Source organism: Chrysochloris asiatica, unplaced genomic scaffold, assembly GCF_000296735.1.
Source record: "Chrysochloris asiatica unplaced genomic scaffold, ChrAsi1.0 scaffold00035, whole genome shotgun sequence".
Classification (NCBI taxonomy): Eukaryota; Metazoa; Chordata; class Mammalia; order Afrosoricida; family Chrysochloridae; genus Chrysochloris; species Chrysochloris asiatica.
This window is the reverse complement of record NW_006408553.1, coordinates 7,612,215-7,632,286: the sequence shown is the minus strand read 5'-3', so window position 1 is coordinate 7,632,286 and position 20,072 is coordinate 7,612,215. Positions and strand designations below refer to the sequence as shown.

Below are 20,072 nucleotides of genomic sequence, written 5' to 3'. Positions count from 1 at the left end.
CTGAAACAATACTTCAAACCAAAAAAGCTCAACACCACTGAGTTGATTCTGACTCCTAGAGACACTTTAAGGGTTTCTAAGACTGTAAACCTTTAAGAGAACAGACAGCTTCAGCTTTTTGCCATGGAACTACTGGTGAGTTTGAACCACGAGCTTGTGGGTAGCAGTTCAATTCCTAACTTACAGCACTATCAAGAAATACTTTTTTTAGTTGCTAAGTGCAGCAAGTCAGTTCCGACTCATAGCCACCCATTATAGGGTTTTTGAAGAGTGGCTGGTGGATTTGAACCACAGACCTTGCAGTTAGTAGTCTAGTGCTTATCCTATAGTGCCACACAGGGACTCCAGGCAACACTTGTTAAGTGCCGTTGAGTCGGTTCCAACTCACAGTGACCCAGTATACAGTTTCTATTGTTGTTAACAATTGTCGAATCAGTTCTGACTCATAGCAACCCTGTATAGGGTTTCTGAGGAGTGGCTGGTGGGTTTGAACCGCTGACCTTGTGGTTCAAATTCACTTTGCAGTCCAGTGCTTATCCTACAGTGCCACATCAGGACTCTAGGGGTCCCACTGTTGTTGTTGTTAAATGTTGAGTCGGTTCTGACCCATAATGATTCTGTATAGGGTTTCCGAGGAGTGACTGGTGAGCTTGAACAACCAGCCTTGCAATTCAGACTGACCTTGCAGCCCAGAGCATTAACTCGTAGCACCACACCAGGACTCCAAGGGTTCCATCAGTGTTCCCAAACATTGAGAGTCAGACTGTGAGAGAGCCACAAAGATGTGGGAGGAAACCAGGACAGGCTGCTACAGAAGCCAAGTATGATGAGTTAAAGAAGAAGGGACGAGCTATCAAGCCCTCACTGGCTGTGAAGGCTGAAATGAGGACTGATCAGAGCATGGAGATTGTTGATTCTAACAACAGCAGACTTGTTACGCCTAAAAGATAAATGCTATTGTTGGTGCTGTGGAGTCTATTATAACTCATAACGACTCCACTTGACAGAGTAGAACTGCCCCATAGGGTTTTCCTGACTGTAATTTCTTTTTTTCTGTGGACAGGCTGGTGGGTTCGAACCACCGACTTTTGGTTAGAAGCACTTAGACTTTTGCACCACCAGGGCTCCTTGCAATGCTACTGTTGTTGTTGTTAAGTACTGATGAGTAGACTCCGACCCACAGCAACCCTGTATAGGGTTTCCAAGGAGCAGCTGGTGAGCTTAAACTGCTGACCTTGCAGTTCAAAAAGCTTTGCAGTCTGGCGCATTAACCCACAAGGCCAGTAGAGAACACCAAAAGGTTGTCTGAGTTACTTAGCTGAAATAGAGTTTATAAAAATTGAACATTGTTGGGAATCAAGGAGTGGGCTTTGGGTATTTATTCTTTTAAAGACCTAATTTTGTAGGATTCTGTCCTGTTTGCTCTTTTGCTATTCCCTGGGGGAAGCAAGCCGAGGAACTCCAAGTTCTTTGGTTCTAAGTAATCCTTGGAAGTGGGTGTTAGGTTCCAGAAACAATGTAAGCTGGACCTTCACATACAAGATGGTTCTGGGATCCTCAAGGCAGTTCTAATGCTCCAGATCCAAAAAGACTAGACTGGACCTATTAGAGAATCCTCAAAGAACCAGAACATTCGAGGCCCTAAGCAGATTCCTGTTGGAGCTGCAGACATTTAGGGCTGAAAAACAGCTTCTAGTCTTTTCCTCAGGGAGACTTTTCAAATAACATTGCCCTTTCCTTTGAATACAATGACATAATTGCCTTGCTGTGAAAAGACTACATCTATGAAGTCTCCTTTAGCCCATCAAATGGAAACACTCTCTTCTCTTTATGCTCCAGGTGGGACAGTTGCTCTGTTTACCAGCTATCACAAGTCACTGCTTATTCCTGTCTCTTCCACACTCAACTCAAATGCCTTGAGGGCAGGTACCACTGTGTGTTGTCTACAATTACCCATCACCTCTCAGAGTTCCTTGCACAGACAGGAGTTTCAAAGAAAGTTGAACTGAATTGAGCTAAATGCTTAAATAACAGGGACTGCGTTTTTGTGGGACTCCAGATAAATCTAGCATTTTAATATTATTGAATGTTATTATGAAATCATGATCAAACAGTCCTTCCCATTAATTTTTCACTATAGAGGTGGAAAGGTCTATCAAATGGTTTAAAATTCCCAACAGAACAGTGAGATCATTAAGATGTTTTTTTTTGCAAACTCCACTCTCAATACCAAGGAGAAGCAGGGGAAAACGCACCACTGCATTCACAGCTCTGTGGAAGAGACCCGTCTGAAGTGTGTGGAGTGCAAATGGAGATGACTGTAGGGGTGGGAGACATGTAGGGGTGGGAGAGGAGGCAGGGTGGGGACCCACACACAGACCCTGTCTTACCCTGGTGGTGGCATCCACTGTGACACCGTGTTTGATCAGCACGTCCGCCACTGGAAAGTGTCCTTTTTGTGCGACCAGATGGAGGGGAGTGAGTCCACTCTGTAAAGAAAAAGATGTTCATCACCTTATACTCAGTACAGAATTCCAGGCCATAACAAACATTCTGAGGGAGCTTTGTAGCCACCAATGAGCTATTTGACCTTGGGCGAAACTCTTCTTGTTCTGAGTCTCAATAAATATACTTGTCTAACAAAAGAGATGGTTAAACTAGAATAGGAGGCAGCAACTTTTTCTATAAAGGGACAAACAGCCGATAGTTTAGTCTTTGTGTCTCTGTTGCAACTGTCAAACTCTCCCATAGTAATGAGAAAACAATTACGACCAACACATGATGGGCATGACTGTGTTCCAAAAAAACTTTATTTACACAAACAGGTGGAGGGCCATCCGCCTAGTGTCTAAACTAGATACACTTTAAGATACCTTCCAACTGTAACATTCCCCATTTCCATGATTCTAGGTGAATTTTGGTTTCCTTATCTAGAAACTGGGGGTTATTACTGACCTATCTCAAAGGCAAAGCAAAGGAACAGTTGAGATAGTCTAGGTGAAAGTACTTTGAATGCACCGTGCGCCATTTAAATGTAGCGTATTATTATCACAAGTAATGTAGTAGGTTACATGTTGGGCTGCTAAGCTAAAGATCAGTAGTTCAAGTCCACCAGGTAGTCAACAGGAGAAAGATGAGATTTTTTGATCTCATAAATATTTACAGCCTTAGAAACCTTATACAGGGTTGCTATGAGTTGGAATCGACTTGATGGCACACCACCACCACCATTATTATCATATCACAGCCAAGGGTGTGCTGTAAGGAGGACAGAGGAGCTTGCTGGGAATGAAAACATCCTATTCTTGGACTTCTCAACATAGCTTTCTTATGAGGATATCAGTGTATTAAAGATCTTGTTTGGTATGTGGATGCTCAAACAAAGATGCTAGAAAAGTCTTCTCTTCCTTGCACCCTATCTCAATATATTTTATGAATCCTGGGACAAACAGAGCTCCAATTTCTCTGCAGTTCAGAAGGTAGGGAGCAGGTCCTGTCACTTAACAGTGACTGTGTGCCCTTCTCTATCCTTTACACATTCCCCAGGCAGATCAGAGGCTCAGGAAGAGTCACTCAGGAGAGCTCTGGCCAGGCACGTGGGGATGGCTGCAGTGAGCATAGTCTGCAATTGTGTTGGTCACAGGTCTGTTGGCCACCTGGACCAATTCTTGGAATAATCGGCCATGTGAGAGTGGTGTATGGATGAGTGAGCCTATCTCCAGTACAAAGAATTGGTCTATCATTATTCTTTTCCTATGTATCACTGAAACCCACAGCCATCAAGTCAATTCCATCTCATAAATTCTGTAGCACAAAGCAGAAGTGCCCCAGGTTTTCAAGGCTGTCTATCTTTACAGGAGCATATCTTTCTCCTGAGGAGCAGCTAGTGGGTTCCAACTGCTGATCTTTGGGTTGGTAACTGAGTACTTCAACCACTGTGCCAGCTGGCATTAAAAGGCACAACCAAGAAACTCAGACTTCTAAGAAATATAGTGATGCTACTATGACTGTTCTCTCCTTGGGGGTCAACTGTCTAACCAGTGTAAAGCGAGCCATGGATCTTAAGGTTTGAAGAAATGTGAAGTTACCTTTAATGCTTGCCTTTCTTAAATAGTGTTATATCCATTTAGCATCTAAAGAAGTGGTTTTCCATATAGTATAATAAGAAATGTCCAGAAGAGGCGAATCCACAGAATTTGAAAGATTAGTGGTTGCTAGGGGCTGGGGCAGAGGAAGGGTGTGGGTGTGTGATGGTTAGGGCTCTGTGTCAAATCTACTAAGCCAGGATTTCCAGAGCTTTAGCAGTTGAGATGTGTATATTCCCAAGCTGATGAAACCTAATACAGGCATGATTGGCTCTGTAATGACCGGCTCTAAGTAGCCAATCAACTGAAGGGATGCTTCCTTGGGGGTATGGCATGCTCCCAATTGAATTGACACGTGGAAGGGACTCTGTCTCTTCCTCTGGGGACCTGGGACTCTGCAATTGTAAGCCATTTTCTTGATAATAATCTTCTTTCTATATATTTACACATATAAGTTTCATAGTTTTGCTTCTCTAGAAAACCTGACCTAAGATATGTGGTACTGAGAGAGTGAGGTTCTAAAGAAACAAAATCACAAGGATGAGTTTTCTACATTGGTTCCCAAGTCTGACTAATTTTAAAGGCACTGATATCTGTAGAGGCATGTCTGACCTCCACTTCCTAGGAATCAGCCTTGGACTGATTTTGAGTTTGGTCCTTTTTCCCTCTTGTGAAGTCAGACATGCTCCCCACTTGGTTTAAGCAGTTGGCACTGTGTACAGGATTCATAGCAATGGCTCCAGACCTATGAAATTATGAGGTTTTGTAACAAAGAACAAAGGGGGATGGGATAAAATACTTAAGTGGAGGGGAGAGCCAAAGCTTCTGGAGTTGCCTGGAGCTGATGCCACTCTGGTTAAAAAAAAAATAGCTGATCTGTGGCCAGGGCCTACTGGAATCCACCTTGCCAGAGGCCCAAGGCCATATGCATATGAAAGGTTTAGTCCTAGGTAAAGGAAAAGATTGAACTTGAGTGTTTTTATAGGGTCTATGTGTTTGACTGCCTTATGGATATTGGTTTCTCCTGCATATTTTTAAAAAGGGAGTCCTGGTGTGGTGCTGTAGGTTGATGCACTGGACTGCAAAGTTGGTTTGATCAGCAAGGTTGGTGGTTTAAGCTTACCAGTCGCTCCTTGGAAATCATCTATACAGGGTCACTAAGGATCAGAACAAACTTGATGGCACTTAACAACAATTGTAAAATAGACACACATGTGTGATAGAAGTGAATACTGGGTGTGATGATTACACAGACCTTTTAAGTCTGCCTTTGCCCTATACTTGATGCTGTTGTTAAGTGCCGTCGAGTCAGTTCCGACCCATAGTGGACCTGAACAGAGTTTCCGAGGCTGTAAATCTTTACAGGAGCAGAAAGCCTCATCTTTCTCCCGCAGAACAGCTGGTAGTTTCAAACTGCTGACCTTATGGTTTGCAACCAGATTCATAACCACTATGCTACCAGACTTCATCTCTCATACTTTGGACATATTGTTCAAAAAAAGGAAAAGAGGAAGACCCCCCCAACAAGACGGATTGGCCAAGTGGCAGCATTGATGGACTCAAGAGTGGCAACAGTAATGAGGTTGGCCCATAAGTTTTGTTCTGCTGTGCATAAGGTCGCTATGGGTCAATACCGACTCAATGACACCTAACAACAACAACAACAAATGCTACCAGAGCTCCTTGAAGGGATTGTCTAAAAGGGGAGTTAAAATTTGCCTGGATAAAATTGACTTTTTGCTTTAAGCCTTTGTAGAGTATGGTGCCTTAAGTGGAATCCTGAGCCCCACCCAGAACCTTCAGAGTTGGCATTTTGAAAAGACATGCAGACCAACCCAGAACTGCTGGGAGAACTGGAGATTCAAGCAGAGAAAAAAACCTGTTGTGTGTTTTGAGTTGGAGGCATCAAGGCAAGGAAAGTCTGCCAATCAAAGAAAACCTCCTTTTAGGACTAAAAGTAAAAGGGATGCTTTCTGGTAGCCAGCTGGGTCTATCTATGTATGAGTAGCACTGGGGGAAATGAAGCAATGAAGACATGGGCTGAGTTTGGACATGTTCTATTGGCACCCATTGACTTTGAGATATTAGGAGCTGGCTAGTCTGAAATTTAGGGAATTGTGTGAACTTCTGAGCCCATGGGCACTGACCTGACTCATGGGAGCTAGGGCTGAGAGTGAAGGGGCAGCTGATTTGAAGTGCAGGGAGGTGTTTGTGAACTCCCAAACTTGTAGCTGGTACCCATTTGATCTGGCTTGGGTGACTAGGGTTGAGCTGACCAGAATCTGACCAATTAATAAAGATATTTGACACTCTTGTTGTTGTTGTTGTTAGGTGCCATCAAGTAGGTACCAACCCATAGCGACCCACAGCAGAACGAAAACACTGCCCGATCCTGGTCCAACCTCACCACTGTTGCCACACTTGAGTCCATCGATGCTGCCACTTGGATAATCCATCTCATTGGTAGTCTTCCTCTTTTTCTCTGACCCTACACCTTACCAAACATGATATCCTTCTCCAGCGACTGGTCCCTCCTGACAATATGTCTGAAATATGAGAGACAAAGTTTGGCTATCTTGGCCTCCAAGGAGCACTCTGGCTGCACTTCCTCCAACACAGATCTGTTGGTTCTTGTGGCACTTTCAATATTCTCCTCCAACACCCATGGCATTTTCAATATTCTCCTCCAACATCATAAATCAAAAGCATCAATTCTTCTACGGTCTTCCTTATTCACTGTCCAGCTTTCACATGCATATGAGGTTATTGAAAATACCATGACTTGGGTCAGGTGCACCTTAGTCCTCAAGCTGACATGTTTGCTCTTCAACACTTTAAAAAGGTCTTGTGCAGCAGATTTGCCTAATGCAATACGTCGTTTGATTTCTTGACTACTGCTTCCTTGAGTGTTGATAGTTGATCCAAGAAGACTAAAGTCCTTGAAAACTTCAATCTTTTCTCCATTGATAAGAATGTTGTTTACTGGTCCAGTGGTGAGGATTTTTGTTTTCTTGACATTGAGATGTAATCCATACTAAAGGCTGTGCTCTTTGATCTTCATCAGTAAGTGTTTTAAGTCCTCTTCACTTTCAGCAAGCAAGGTTGTATCACCTGCATATTGCAGGTTGTTAATGAGTCTTCCTCCAATCCTGATGCCACGTTTTCCTTCACAGAACCCAGCTTCTCGTATTATTTGCTCAGCATACAGGTTGAATCAGTACGGTGAAAGAGTACAACCTTGTTGAACACCTTTTAAAATTTTAAACCATTCAGTGTTCCCATGTTCTGTTTGAACAACTGCTTCTTGGTCCAGGTACAGATTCCTCATGAGCACAATTAAGTGTTTCAGAATGCTCATACTTCGCAATGTTGTCCATAATTGATACTCTTAGCAAGTGTCAATTGCTATAATTTGTTGGACTGGACTTTTGCTTATGAATGCAACTGCTCAAAATTCCTATAGGAATGGAGCTTTTTTATATCAAGGAATATACTTGTCTCCTCAGTGTACTGTATTGATTGTTGTTGTTATGTTGTTGTTAACTGCCATCAAGTCAGTTTCGACTCATAGGGACTCTGTAGGGGTTTCCTTGGAACTGCTGACCTTACAGTCAAGTGCCTTAACCCACAGCATCACACCAGGACTGGGTTGATGGGGATGGGCAATTTAGACATTGGCTATCAAAAATGGGGGGGGGGGGCTACAAATAAAGGCATGAAGTGACTGCCTTACACGCTTTCATGGGTGCACTTTGTTTTAGAATGAGGGGACAAGAGAGAATCCCCACTGACTAGTTTTCTTCTTTTCCAGATGGGTCTGATAAAAGGGGGATGATGCTGATAGGATTTTATGATTTCAGTTGTGACTGTTAGTAGGATTAATTGTGATTGTCAAAAGTATAATTGTAGAAGATGTGTAACTAGAAGCGGGGAGTAGTTATCTTTCATTTAAAGAACAGAAGATCCCAGGACCATCATTAAGGAGGCGTATGAGTGGAGTGTGGGATCCCTTCCTGGAAAAGCAGCAACAGCAGAGACAGCAGCAGAGGTGGTGGCATGGAAAGACAGAGCAGGTATGGACTCAAGGCCCATGGACGGAATAAGGCTGTGTGCTTACAAGCAGGAGGCTGGCTTGCAGAGTGTTCCCTTTGGACATTTAAATGAATATATATTTCTTTGTTTTGTTTGTATCTGTGTATCAAATAATTTGGCTTTGCTCATTTGTAACATATAAGATATAAATTGGGCCAGTGTGTTTTCAGTTGTATGTGTTTTAATTATATCATGCTCGGTGTAAGTATGACTCTACAATTTTATTTATTTAGAGATTATGCATATAGTTTATATGTTTTGAGGTGAGAAGGGTGGACTATAATGGTTTAAGTTCTGAGTCAACTCGACCAGGTCAGGATTTCCAAAGGTTTATCAGTTGAGATGTGCTTATTCCCATGGTGATGAAACCTAATTCAGGCATGGTTGGCTCTGATAAGTGGTTATGAGTAGCCAATCAATTGAAGGCCTGCTTCCAATATAATGGACATGTGAAAGGGACGTTATCTCTTCTGCTGGGAACCTGGGACTCTACAATTATAAGCCATTTTCTTGATAATAAAGTTTTCTTTCTATGTTGTTTAGTGCTGTAGAGTCGGTTCTGACTCATAGTGACTCTGTATAGGATTTCTGAGGAGTGGCTGGTGAGCTTGGACAGCTGACCTTGCAGTTCAAGTTGACCTTGCAGTCCAGCATATTAACTAACCCACAGCACCATACCAGGAGCCAATATATACATGTATATGTTTCACTGGTTTTGCTTCTCTAGAAACCCTAGCCTAAGACAAGTGGTAAGGAGGTAAGGAATAGAGAGTGACTACTACACCAAGTTTGGGCTATTGTTGAGAATATACACAGCAAAACATACACCAGTCTAACCATTTCTATATGGACAATTCTGTGACATGGATTGAATTCTTCTCCAATGAAAAAAAAATATCTTCTCCCACAGAAAATCATTTTTTTGGGGCCAAATTAACTCATATCTGAATATAGATACTGGCCTATATTTTGGAAAGTGTTGTATGCTTTAATATTGATCTTCTTTGCAGATTCTTGTCAATCTATTTGGAAAGACAGAATGGTGTAGCAGAATCAGCAAAGGCTTTGGTATCAGATAGGCTTGGGGTCTGTCCTAAATTGTACTACAAATTAGGTTGGGACATTGCAACCTTGGGACTGAGTTTGAATTAGTTTCCTTATTTATAAAACAGAGCTAAAACGTGCACGGGGTTGTTGTAGGGATTACATACACAAACATACACATGCATACACACATGCACCCGCACACATATATATCATTACCTAACCCAGAACCTGGACACATGGCAGGTGTTCAATATTCAGGTAGCATATCTAGTTAGCTAACAATCACACATCACTGAGACCACAGGGCAAATCAGAAGATGCCACATTTACCTTGTTCCCCAGGTTGCCCCTGGCTTGTCTGGAAAGGAGTAGAGTAACCATTTCTGCATGACCCTCCTGGGCAGCCAGGTGGAGAGGTGTCACTCCTTGTACCGACTCCGCATTTGTTGACCCCCCATACTGCAGCAGGCTGCGGGCAACTTCCATCTGGTTCTGCTTGGCAGCGATGTGCAAAGGAGTGTAGCCATTCTGAAATAAAGGAAACCACCCCATTACTGCTTACAGGAATGCTAAGCTAACAATATGGGCTCATGCCTTAACTTTCAAATCTTCATCTGCTCGGATGAGCGGAGCACACTGAGCAGAGCTGGTGTCACCCAGAAAAGCAATTTAAGTAAACAAACAAACAAATAAAATCTATTTGACTAGGAGATAGCTCTCAAGGCTCCCATAGCCAGAAATGTCTTGTTCCTTTCTCTTTCTTGACTCTATTTTCTGTTATCACACTTGAACAAACCAATGGGCAGGAAGTGCTCTGTCAAGAAAATCTAGAAATCAACTAGGCAGCCTATAGACCAGCCAGAAGAAAGCTAGGTAAGCAAGTAAATTACCTCGTTCTACAATAACAATCAGAAAAGTCCTCAGCCATTTCATAAAAGAAAGGGTTCACTATTCTTCTCTCCCTGAGCAATTGGGCCACCTGTTCCCCTCTGGCCTGGCTTGCATAAAGGCAGCATGGTGTAAAGGGGTACAAACTGGGTATGAGGCTTGAACACATGAGGATCAGGCCTGGTTCCTCCCTTACTTAACTGGTTATGGGCTTGAGGCAAAATATTTAACAATCTTGGCTTCCTTTTGCTTTTTAAACCCCCCTTAAAAGTGGATAGTAGAGTTCTGGTGTGGCACTGTGGGCTAGTGCGTCAGACTGCAAAGTCATTTGAACTGCAAGATCGGTGGTTCAAGCTCACTAGTTGCTCTTTGGAAACCCTCTACAGGGTCGCTATGGGTCAGAATAGACTCGATGGTACTTGACAACAACAAAAGTGGATAGTAACATCTACTTGTTCATTTCTCAAATTTGTGGATGTGGATCAGATATGCAATATACATGAAAATGGTTTCCAAAATTAAGGCATAAAAATAATAAACTCTTGTATCCTGGTTTTACAGTGCTGCTTTGAACATGATCTGTGGGTTACTGGTTTGAAGACCATTCATTATAAGAGTAAAGAGTTTGGCTCAAAAGTAAATAAGCTATGCACCGTGCACTGTTTATTCAGCTGATGTGTTTGGGGGGGGGTGGCGCAGGGTAGGGAGTTTGCAAGACTTTCTCAATGAAGGAGGCAGTCTAAGGATTTGTATTCTGGACAAGTTTCTTATTCTATTACAGAGAGGTAACAACAGTCTACACACTAGCTACTTTGGTCTTCATTTAAAAAAATCCTTTTCACTTATATTCTCCCTTTTGAACTTCACTGCAACTACATAAGGTAAGTAAATAAACCCCCCCAAAAAAACCCCACCTCCACCAGCTGTCCTCAAGTCAATTCTGACTCACAGTGACCCCTTGTGTGCTCCACAGGGTTTCTAATGGCTGATTTTTCAGAAGTAGATTGCCAGGCATTTCTTCTGAGGTGCCTCTAGGTAAACTCAAACCACCAGCTTTTGGTTAACAGCAAAGCACATTAACCATTTGCACTCAGAGTCAAGCATTTTAGTATTATCCCACTAAATGTCCTATTTGATATCATTTAGTAAGTACAACAACAGATAATCCAACCCTGGTCTTCTGATTCCACATCCTGAGTTCCTTCACCTAGAACAGTGCTTTTCAGATGACAATGTGTACAGGCAAACCTAGGAGATATTGCGAGTGTGGTTCTAGATCAATCAAGCAAATATCACAAAAAAGGGAGTCACACGAATGGTTTCCCAGTGCATGCAAAAGTTCTACTCACACTATCCTACAGTCTATTAGGTGTGCAAGAGCACTAGGAGGGAACACATCTGAGATATTGTGTGCATTACCAAAATGTGACACAGAGACATGAGTTAAGCACATGCTGCTGGAAAATTGGCATCAATGGACTTGCTCACTGAAGGGTGGTGGCACAAAGCTCCAATTTGTAAAAAACAAAGAACACTATCTGTGAAGTGCAGTGACCTAAAATATTGTTGTTAAGTGCTGTTGGTTCTGATTCAGAGTGACCCTGTATAAGGTTTCCGAGGAGCAGCTTGTGGGAGTGAATTGCTGACCTTGTGTTTCAAAGTCCAGTGAGGTATACCTGTATACAAATCACCTGGGATCTTGTTATTAAAAAAACACCTGATTTAGCAGGGCCCAAGATTAAATATTTCTAATAGGCTCCCTAAGGAGCTCTGGTAGTGTAGTTGTTATGAATCGGGTTGCGAACCTCAAGGTCAGCAGTTCAAAACTACCAGCAGCTCCGTGGGAGAAAGATGAGGTTTCTGCTCCCATTAAGATTTACAGCCTCGGTAACCCTGTACAGGGTCACTTTGGAACTGACTCCACAGCACATAACCAACCAACCAATAGGCTCCCAAATGATGCTGTTGGCCCATAGACTGTACTTTGAATGGCAAGGCCCTAGAGCACGCACTCAAGGCCAAGGGGAAGGCCAGGCCAAAGGGCCTCTGGGCAGGACTTTCTGGGTAGATGGCTACCTAATATGTAGTTTATAGTAAGTTATAGTAAGGGGTTTCTCCACCCTACCCAGCATTCCTCTGGGCATCCCTGAGGACCGAATTCTCTCCCTGACAGTCTCTGTCTTACTGTGGAAGCCAACACCTCTGATTCTGCCAGGGTAAGGGAAAGTAAGGTGAAAAAAAGAGGCACAGAACAGTAAAATCCCATTTTTACAGCATAGGACAGGGCCAGTTTGTAAAATTGATTTTTATGGGAAAATGAAAAGTTGTAATTTTCTCTAAGAATTAAGTTGAATAAAAAAAAGTATTCTCTTTGAAGAATCATGTAAATCACTCTTGTGTTCCTCTTTAATTTTAATGACCAGAAAACATCAGACTCCCCTCCCCCTTTGTCTGCTGGATCCATGTGACAGGATTGGCATTTTGATTATAATAAAGTGAACTGAACAAAACGATTTTGTACTGTATCTAAAAAGAGGCAAGGGGAGAGATGTGCACCAGTAATGGATCACATTTGGGATCTGGAGGTGGAGAGCCTGGGCTCCTTCCTGCCTGTCGTACCACCTCAGGCGGTGTGACCTTGGGCAGGGAGTGAGGGCTCTGAGACAAGCTTATAGAGTGTCTGTGTGCTCAATGTTGTCAGGATGAGACAGCGGGGCAGTGAAGTACCTGGCCAGTGCCTGGCCCAGAGCAGACATTGATTACATGTAACTGGGACAGTGTTGTTTTTGTTGGGCACTGCCAAATCCATTGGCTCACAGTCACCCTATGTGACAGATCAGAACTGCCCCCTGGGGTTTTTAGGCTGTATCTTTATGGGAGCTGAGCCACTGAGTGAGTTTTAGCCATCAACCTTTTGGTTAGCAGTGAATGCTTAACTGGTGTGTCACTGGGACTCTTTCAAGGACAGTAGCTGGAGCCATCTGTAGTACATTCATGGAAGGATAATCAGGAGTTCTGGCCACTTGGTCAGCTGTGTACAACCACACTGGCAAGAAGAGACAGCACTCTGTCCTTGACACAGGTAAATTTGCTCTGGACATGCCTGGGGTTATAACCCAGATAGGAGAGCAAGTTATCAGTCTCAGGAGAACTACAACCCTCTGAGCGTCACCAGAACCAGGCTAAAGGAAATGAACGACCTTCTGTAGTGACAAGGACAAAGAGGAACTACCCAATAAAATAATGAGTCAGGGAGCGGTTAGGGAGGGATGTGTAGCAGAAAAAGCCTCTCCTTTCCAAAGGCATGAACAAGAGAGAAATTTGCCAAAACATTAAAACAACACTAACATCAAAATTTGAAAGGGGAGAGTTGGTTTGGGTGCAGAGAGCTTTGCATGTGAAATTCTACAAAATTGTCAGACGACTTTGGAAAGTATTTTTTGCCATGGAAACAAAACCCATCTGTACAGAGTTTGTGCTTGGATTTAGCGCTCCTTAAATATCAAGAAGCTGGCTCCAGTTTCCTTTATGTAAGTAGAAGAGTGAGGAGGCTGGGGGCCAGCTTTTTATTTTTAGAGGTAGTATTGACATCCCTGCAGTGCCGCCTGCTCAGTCTACACTGTGACGTGGGGCTTTCTACAACAAAGGCAGAGACAGAAGCCCAAGGAAACAGGGTGAGTCTGCAGACAAGTGACTCCGGGAAATTAGGAAGAGCATGCGTTTTCAGGAGGGAAAAAAGGAAACGCAGGCCCGCGCTGGTTTTCAGTAACTTGGCGGCATCCGTCCAGCACTGGGCAGGTGGCCGTAGGAAGCACCCGCGGAGTCACCCCATTGCTCCTTCTGCAGCCTGAGTGCAGGACTTTGCTCTCTTATAAATGACCCAACTGATTCTCATGGGTCGTGGCTGCCTTATCAGACTGCGCCGGTCTTTGTATCACTCAGCCTTGCGCGCTCTCGGTTTTTTTTTTTCCTCTAAAGCCCCTCTTTGCTCTCTGTCCCCACCTTCCACAGCGCCCTCTTCCCCACCCGGACCCCCCTGCATACAAACACTACACCCATACGGGCAAGGATGGCCCATACTGTTCAGGCTCCCACAGGGAGGCAGCCTGTTCCCAAAAAACAACACTTGTGTTCCGGCCTTTATCCCTTCACTTCGCATTTCTCTAGCCCAGTCTGTTCTTACATAAGCGACTCTTGTCTGCACCCTTTATCTTTGGTTCCCACAAGGGCCAATAGAGGTACAGCGCTGAGCAGTTCACTTCCGAGGATTTTTTTTTGGCCATATGTGTGATGTGTAATATAGAAAGGTGTGCCTCATTAAAAAAAAAAAAAAAAAAAAACTACAACAAAGCACCATGTTCTAAAAGACGGAACTCCATAAAAGAAATAAATCTGGGGTGATTATTTCCATTCATAACAGGTTCCTTGGTGCAAAGTTCCAGTATGTTCTCCCACAGCCTGGCAGATTTATCCAAGTGTGATCACTGTGCCTTCAGCATTAGACCACCTGGAACTGAGCTGGTTAAAACTGAAATTTCTCTGTCTCCCCCAAGTCCCATGGAATCAGAATCTCTGGGCCCAAGACTCATCACTTCCCAGGAGATAGATAGTTTTATGTGTTGAACTTTGAGAGTCAGTTTATAAAACTCAGGTGACATGCAGCTGCTGGGGAAATACATTTGTTGTGTAAAATAAATTTCACCTTGGTTGGAAACCTGTTGCTAAGAAGTGTTACCCACTTCTCATCTCACTCCTGGTCCCCAAATAGCGGCAACTATACTGCAGGTAACATTTGTGAAAGCAAGGTGAGATTTCTGAGGTAAAAATAAAAATGAAACAGAAAAATTCTTCAACTGCTTTTGAAACAACCCTCCCTGAAGAACTGACAGGTGGCAAGGACCAAGGAGAGGAGACCATCTCAGTTCAGAGCTTCTAGTCTGTAGAGAAAGACAGGGCCTTACCAAAGCAGGACTGTGTGGGGAGCCGCCCCTGGGAAGCAGCAGCTTGACAATGTCCAGGTTGTTGTGATGTACAGCCACATGCAGAGGGGTCAAGCCATTCTACAAAAGGGCAAAACACAAAAGAGAACAGTCTGACTCCAATCGATTGACTTGCAGGGATTCCTTAGCTAGGTTGTTGCTGCTTGCTGCTGTTGAATAGGCCCCCCAACTCTTGACAACCCCATGCACAATAAGATTAAACCATGCTGAGCCAGAGGGTTTTCACTGGCTGATTGTTGAAGTAGATTGGATTGACCAAAAGTTAAATTTGGGTTTCCCTCTTGGAAGGTGAGAATTCTACCACCGAACCCTCAATATCTCCCTTTAATCTAATTCCAGAGCCAGTCATGACCTGGAATCATTGGAAATCACAATGAGCTGGACCAGGGAAACCAAGGCAGGGTGATCAAAACACTATATTGGCTCACATTTATCTGTAGTGAACAATTTCACAGTTTTTCACCACATCAAAGATTCTGCTTTGAGGTATGGCTGGTGTCTATCTTCCTCCAGACCTTACAACAAATTAGTAAGTAAGCATGAAAAAGCCAGTGCTTACCTTGCTTATTGGTACCCCACCCCTGTACTTAGAGTGGGCTACCAGTTTTTGTTTTTTTTTAAATGGCAAGGGCTTTGACAGAAAGATCAGTCTTTCCAAGGGTTCTTTTCCCAAGATAAACAAAATGAGTTTACACAATAGATACATTCACAAGCAATCAAGTTTAGTCTTGGTTCTTTCCTCTAACTAGGTAAGTTTAGAGGTAGGGAAGTTCAAACATACTTTTCCAGCAGCGTTTGGATGTGCATCCCGTTCCAGCAGCACCTCTGCCACCCTGACCTTCCCGTACTTAGCCGCCACATGAAGAGGGGTAAATCCTTTCTGAGGAGAAACACAGGCCATCAGACTATGGGAAAACACAGCTGTCCTCTCTGGAGATAGGGTCTATAGCAACAGAGGTTTACCACTTTAAGTGGCATGGAGATGCCAGTAAAACAAAGGACAAAGCAATTTTTGAACTTTGCAAGAGGCCAAGGATTTTGGGAATCAGCAACGTCCTTTACATTCACTATTTGTGCCTCTTTTGTGATGCAATAAAGCCATCATTTACTATTTAGATGCTAGCTACTTGAGGGTAGGAGTTGAGTCTTATTTTTGTTGAATCCTCAGAATTTATCCATGCCTAGAGCACATGGCTCAACAAATAAGTACTCTGTGATAAGCAGACGATGGCTGGATGAGTACAGGAGAAACTGTTTCACTACTTTACTAGGGAAAGATGACAGCACAAAAGGTACACAGATGAGCATCAGCACTCCCAGCTGCTTTCAAGGTAACAAAGAGGGTCGGGTAGGGTGCCCCCTCCCACACACAGGCCAGACCCACCCAGCCTGTGGCTTCTTGAGAAAAGGAGGAGGCTGGCTATACCTTGGTCATGCAGGCCTGGGATGCTTCCTTTTCCAGAAGGGCCAAGACTGTTTCCACGTGGCCCTCTCGGGCTGCAATGTGCAGAGGGGTGTGCCCAGCGGTGGTGGCCAGGTTGGGGTTGGCATTGTTTTCTAGCAGGAGCTTCACCATGTTTGTGTGGCCGATGCGAGCTGCACAATGAAGCGGGGTCTGATCATCCTGGACCCCGAAGTGAAAACAAAGAACAGGGAATGTTAAGCTTATCTAATCCAACTCTTCATTTTATAGAGAAGGGATGTGAGGGCAAGAGAAGTTGAGTGACTTTCATAAGGTCACACAGCTAGTAAGATGAATAGCTGGGATTCAAATCAGGAGTCTGATTTAAGAAAACAATATCCTCTACCTTATTTAATTCTTCAAATTATTTGTTATTTCCACTTAACTATCAAAAGGCTCAAAGGAGCTCTGGTAGCATAGTGGTTATGAATTGGGCTGCGAACTGCAAGGTCAACAGTTCGAAACTACCAGCTGTTCTGCAGGAGAAAGATGAGGCTTTCTGCTCCCGTAAAGATTTACAGCCTCAGAAACCCTGTGCAGGGTTGCTATGAGTCGGAACCGACTCCACGGCACATAACAACAACAATCAAAAGGCTCAAGGGTTCCTGGTGGTGCAATGGTTAAGTAGTCAGCAGTTTGAACCCATCAGCGGCTTCACGAGAGAAAACACATGACACTCCACTCCCGTAATCAGCCTAGGACACCCTATGGGGCAATTCTACTTTGTCCTATAGGGTCGTTATGAGATGGAATCAACTCAACTAAATCGCACACAACAACAACAACACCAAAGTTCAACACTCCCATCTGTAAAACAGGAATAATAATACCTATCTTACAGAATTCTGGTTCATATCAGGCTAATATTGTGAACAAAGTGTTCTGAATGGTGTCTGACACAAAATAAACCAGTTGCCATCAAATTGATTCTGACTCATAGTGACCCTATGTGTGTCAGAGTAGAACAGTGCTTCAATAGACCTTTCGGAAGTGGATCATCTTTCTTCTGATGTAACTCTGGATGGATTCAGACCTCCAATCTTTTAGTTAGCATCTGAGTATGTTAACCATTTGTACCACCCAGGAACTCTGGGCACAGATAAGAAATCAATAAATTGTGGTTGCTGTTACTGTCCACCCTCCCCCTCAAAACACACACCACGATGCCTGAGTGGACACTCTCGCCTCTGTTTGAATTCCACTTGGATTGTCTCTATGCCAGAGGTTGTGGAAGACGCTGCTGAAAGGGGTGCATAACTTTGTATCCACCCCCTCTGCCCCATTTCCTGCTTATGCCTGATGGTTGAAGGCATTATGGGGCAGGGAGGCGACCCTCATACAGCCCAAACACAAATCACTGTCTCAACTCGAAATGAAGCTTTCTGGTGTCTATTGGGTTAGGAAAACCTATTCTGGAAAACATCCAATCAATTTGCAAACTCAGCAGAGAAACTCTTCGATTTCCTAGTCCCTCAAAAAAGGATTTTACAAGAAGAAGAATCAACCATTTTTAGGTCAGGTAACTGACATATGTTCACTGACCATATTTTCTTCAAAAAGTAGCATATTTCCCTAGACCGTGACTGCTATGCTTGTGAAACCCTGACAACCCAATAAGCACTGCAGGCCAGCTTAGCTGTGCTTCTTGCATCTGAAGATTTCATGATCTTAAAAAAAACAAAAAACAACCCATAGTTCTAGGACACAAAAATATCTCCTGCAAAATCGGAGAGCTTAGTGCAACCTAAATAAAGATGACAAGCGATCTTTGTGCTGCAATCACTGCAGCTGGTCCTCTAATTAGGATTTCTCCCCATTGCACCTGAATTTCTTACACTCTAGGATGCTTCCCTTCCCACCTCCAAAACTCACCTTGGCCTTGGCATTGACTTTGGCTTTGTTCTGGAGCAAATATTTGGCCACTTCTGTGTGTCCTGCTCTGGCTGCCATGTGTAATGGGGTCTCCACTTTCTTTAAAATAACAAAATTACAGGAGTCTTAATACATGCTGGGTTTCCAAAAGGACACATACAGCGAGCCAAAGTACCAGCTTGGAAAATCTTGTTAAGTTTTCATCCAAGAGGTGGCGTTACCCAATCAAACAGCTCTTTTAGTCTGGCAAAACCTGGTGTAAGCATGCATGCATATGTGGGTGTATGTGTGTGTATATTCTATATACACTTAAAGGCAAATCTCAGAGCTAATGAATGTTAAACAATGTAACTGTATTCTTAGATAACACAGAAGTTTACAAATTATGGTCTAAAAAAATGAAAACCTTAAAAACACCAAGATTTGCAGCTATGTGGGAAGTTTCACTGGGTAAACAGTATGTGGGGATGTTCTCTTCAAGTCTGAGGCCCTGACTAGTCTGAAAATTCCACCCCAGGAGGGATCTTGAGGGTAGCGTAGTAGTTATGAATTGAGCTGCGAACCGCAAGGTCAGCAGTTCGAAACTACCAGCTGTTCCGCGGGAGAAAGATGAGGCTTTCTGCTCCCGTAAAGATTTACAGCCCCGGAAACCCTGTACAGGGTTGCTATGAGTCAGAACCGACTCCACGGCACATAACCACCACTACCACCAGTGGGAGCTCCCCCTTGAGGAAAGAGTCTTGCTGTCCCTCTGACTTACCACGTTGGAGACATTCGGAGATGTTCCCTGCTGCAGGAGGTTCTTGACAATGGGAAGGTGCCCCATGAAGGAAGCCACATGGAGAGGTGTCAGGCCGGACTGTGAACACACAAGAGAGGTGAGAAAGGAAACCTTTTCGGTGCCACCAAAGAAGTGAGAACGCAAGACCATAATTAATGCTTTTTATCTCTAGAGACTTCACAAATGGTTCTATAAGAAAAGGGAGGTAAATGAGGTAGGTTTGAAACCCAGAAACTGGCTAGAGGAAAATCACTGTGGGGCAATTTCTGCCCACTTTGACAACTGGAATAATTGCATCTGATCTTGGAAAGCTCCCGTGTTGGTGCTGTTGGTTGGTTCCAACTCATAGCAACCCTGTATAGTGTTTCTAAGGAGTGGCTGGTGAGTTTGAACCACTGATTTTGTAGTTCAAAGTGACCTTGAGGTAGAGTGCTTATCCTATGGTGCCATACCAGGAAAGCTCCCTAAAACACGAAAATATTCCCTGACTTAGTTAACCCTGATTTATTCTTTCGAGTACTCTACACTTCAATTTCTAGCTCATACAGATAAGATGAGGTGGGTGGAGCTTCATAAAGTTCGTGGGACAGGGAAGAAGTAGGATAAGAGACATTTCATTGTGGGAATTGCAGTCAATTAGACAAAGAGAAATGTGTATAACTGCTGAAGGGAAAAACATTTACTCTGTAAACCTTCATCCAATTCACAATAAAAATTAAAAAATTAAGTTTGTAGAAAAATGAAACTAAAAAATAATGGAAGTTTTCTATGAACTTTTTGAAGGCTTCCTGTATACACCCCCACAGCCATGCACAAGTGTTGTGACAACAAACATTTTGCAGAGG

The 20,072-nt window shown here is 43.4% G+C and overlaps 1 protein-coding gene across 1 annotated transcript in view; it reads right to left on the bottom strand.

Annotated features, from left to right (window-relative positions):
• ANK1 (ankyrin 1, erythrocytic) overlaps positions 1–20,072 on the bottom strand; it is a 111,745-nt gene that overhangs the window by 26,354 nt on the left and 65,319 nt on the right. The window contains exons 12-18 of the mRNA XM_006859985.1: positions 19,207–19,305; positions 18,447–18,545; positions 16,539–16,736; positions 15,894–15,992; positions 15,074–15,172; positions 9,555–9,752; positions 2,391–2,489 (exon numbers count right to left, since the gene is read on the bottom strand). Of these exons, the coding sequence (XP_006860047.1) occupies positions 2,391–2,489; positions 9,555–9,752; positions 15,074–15,172; positions 15,894–15,992; positions 16,539–16,736; positions 18,447–18,545; positions 19,207–19,305 (891 nt within the window). The remainder of the gene's footprint in view (positions 1–2,390; positions 2,490–9,554; positions 9,753–15,073; positions 15,173–15,893; positions 15,993–16,538; positions 16,737–18,446; positions 18,546–19,206; positions 19,306–20,072) is intronic.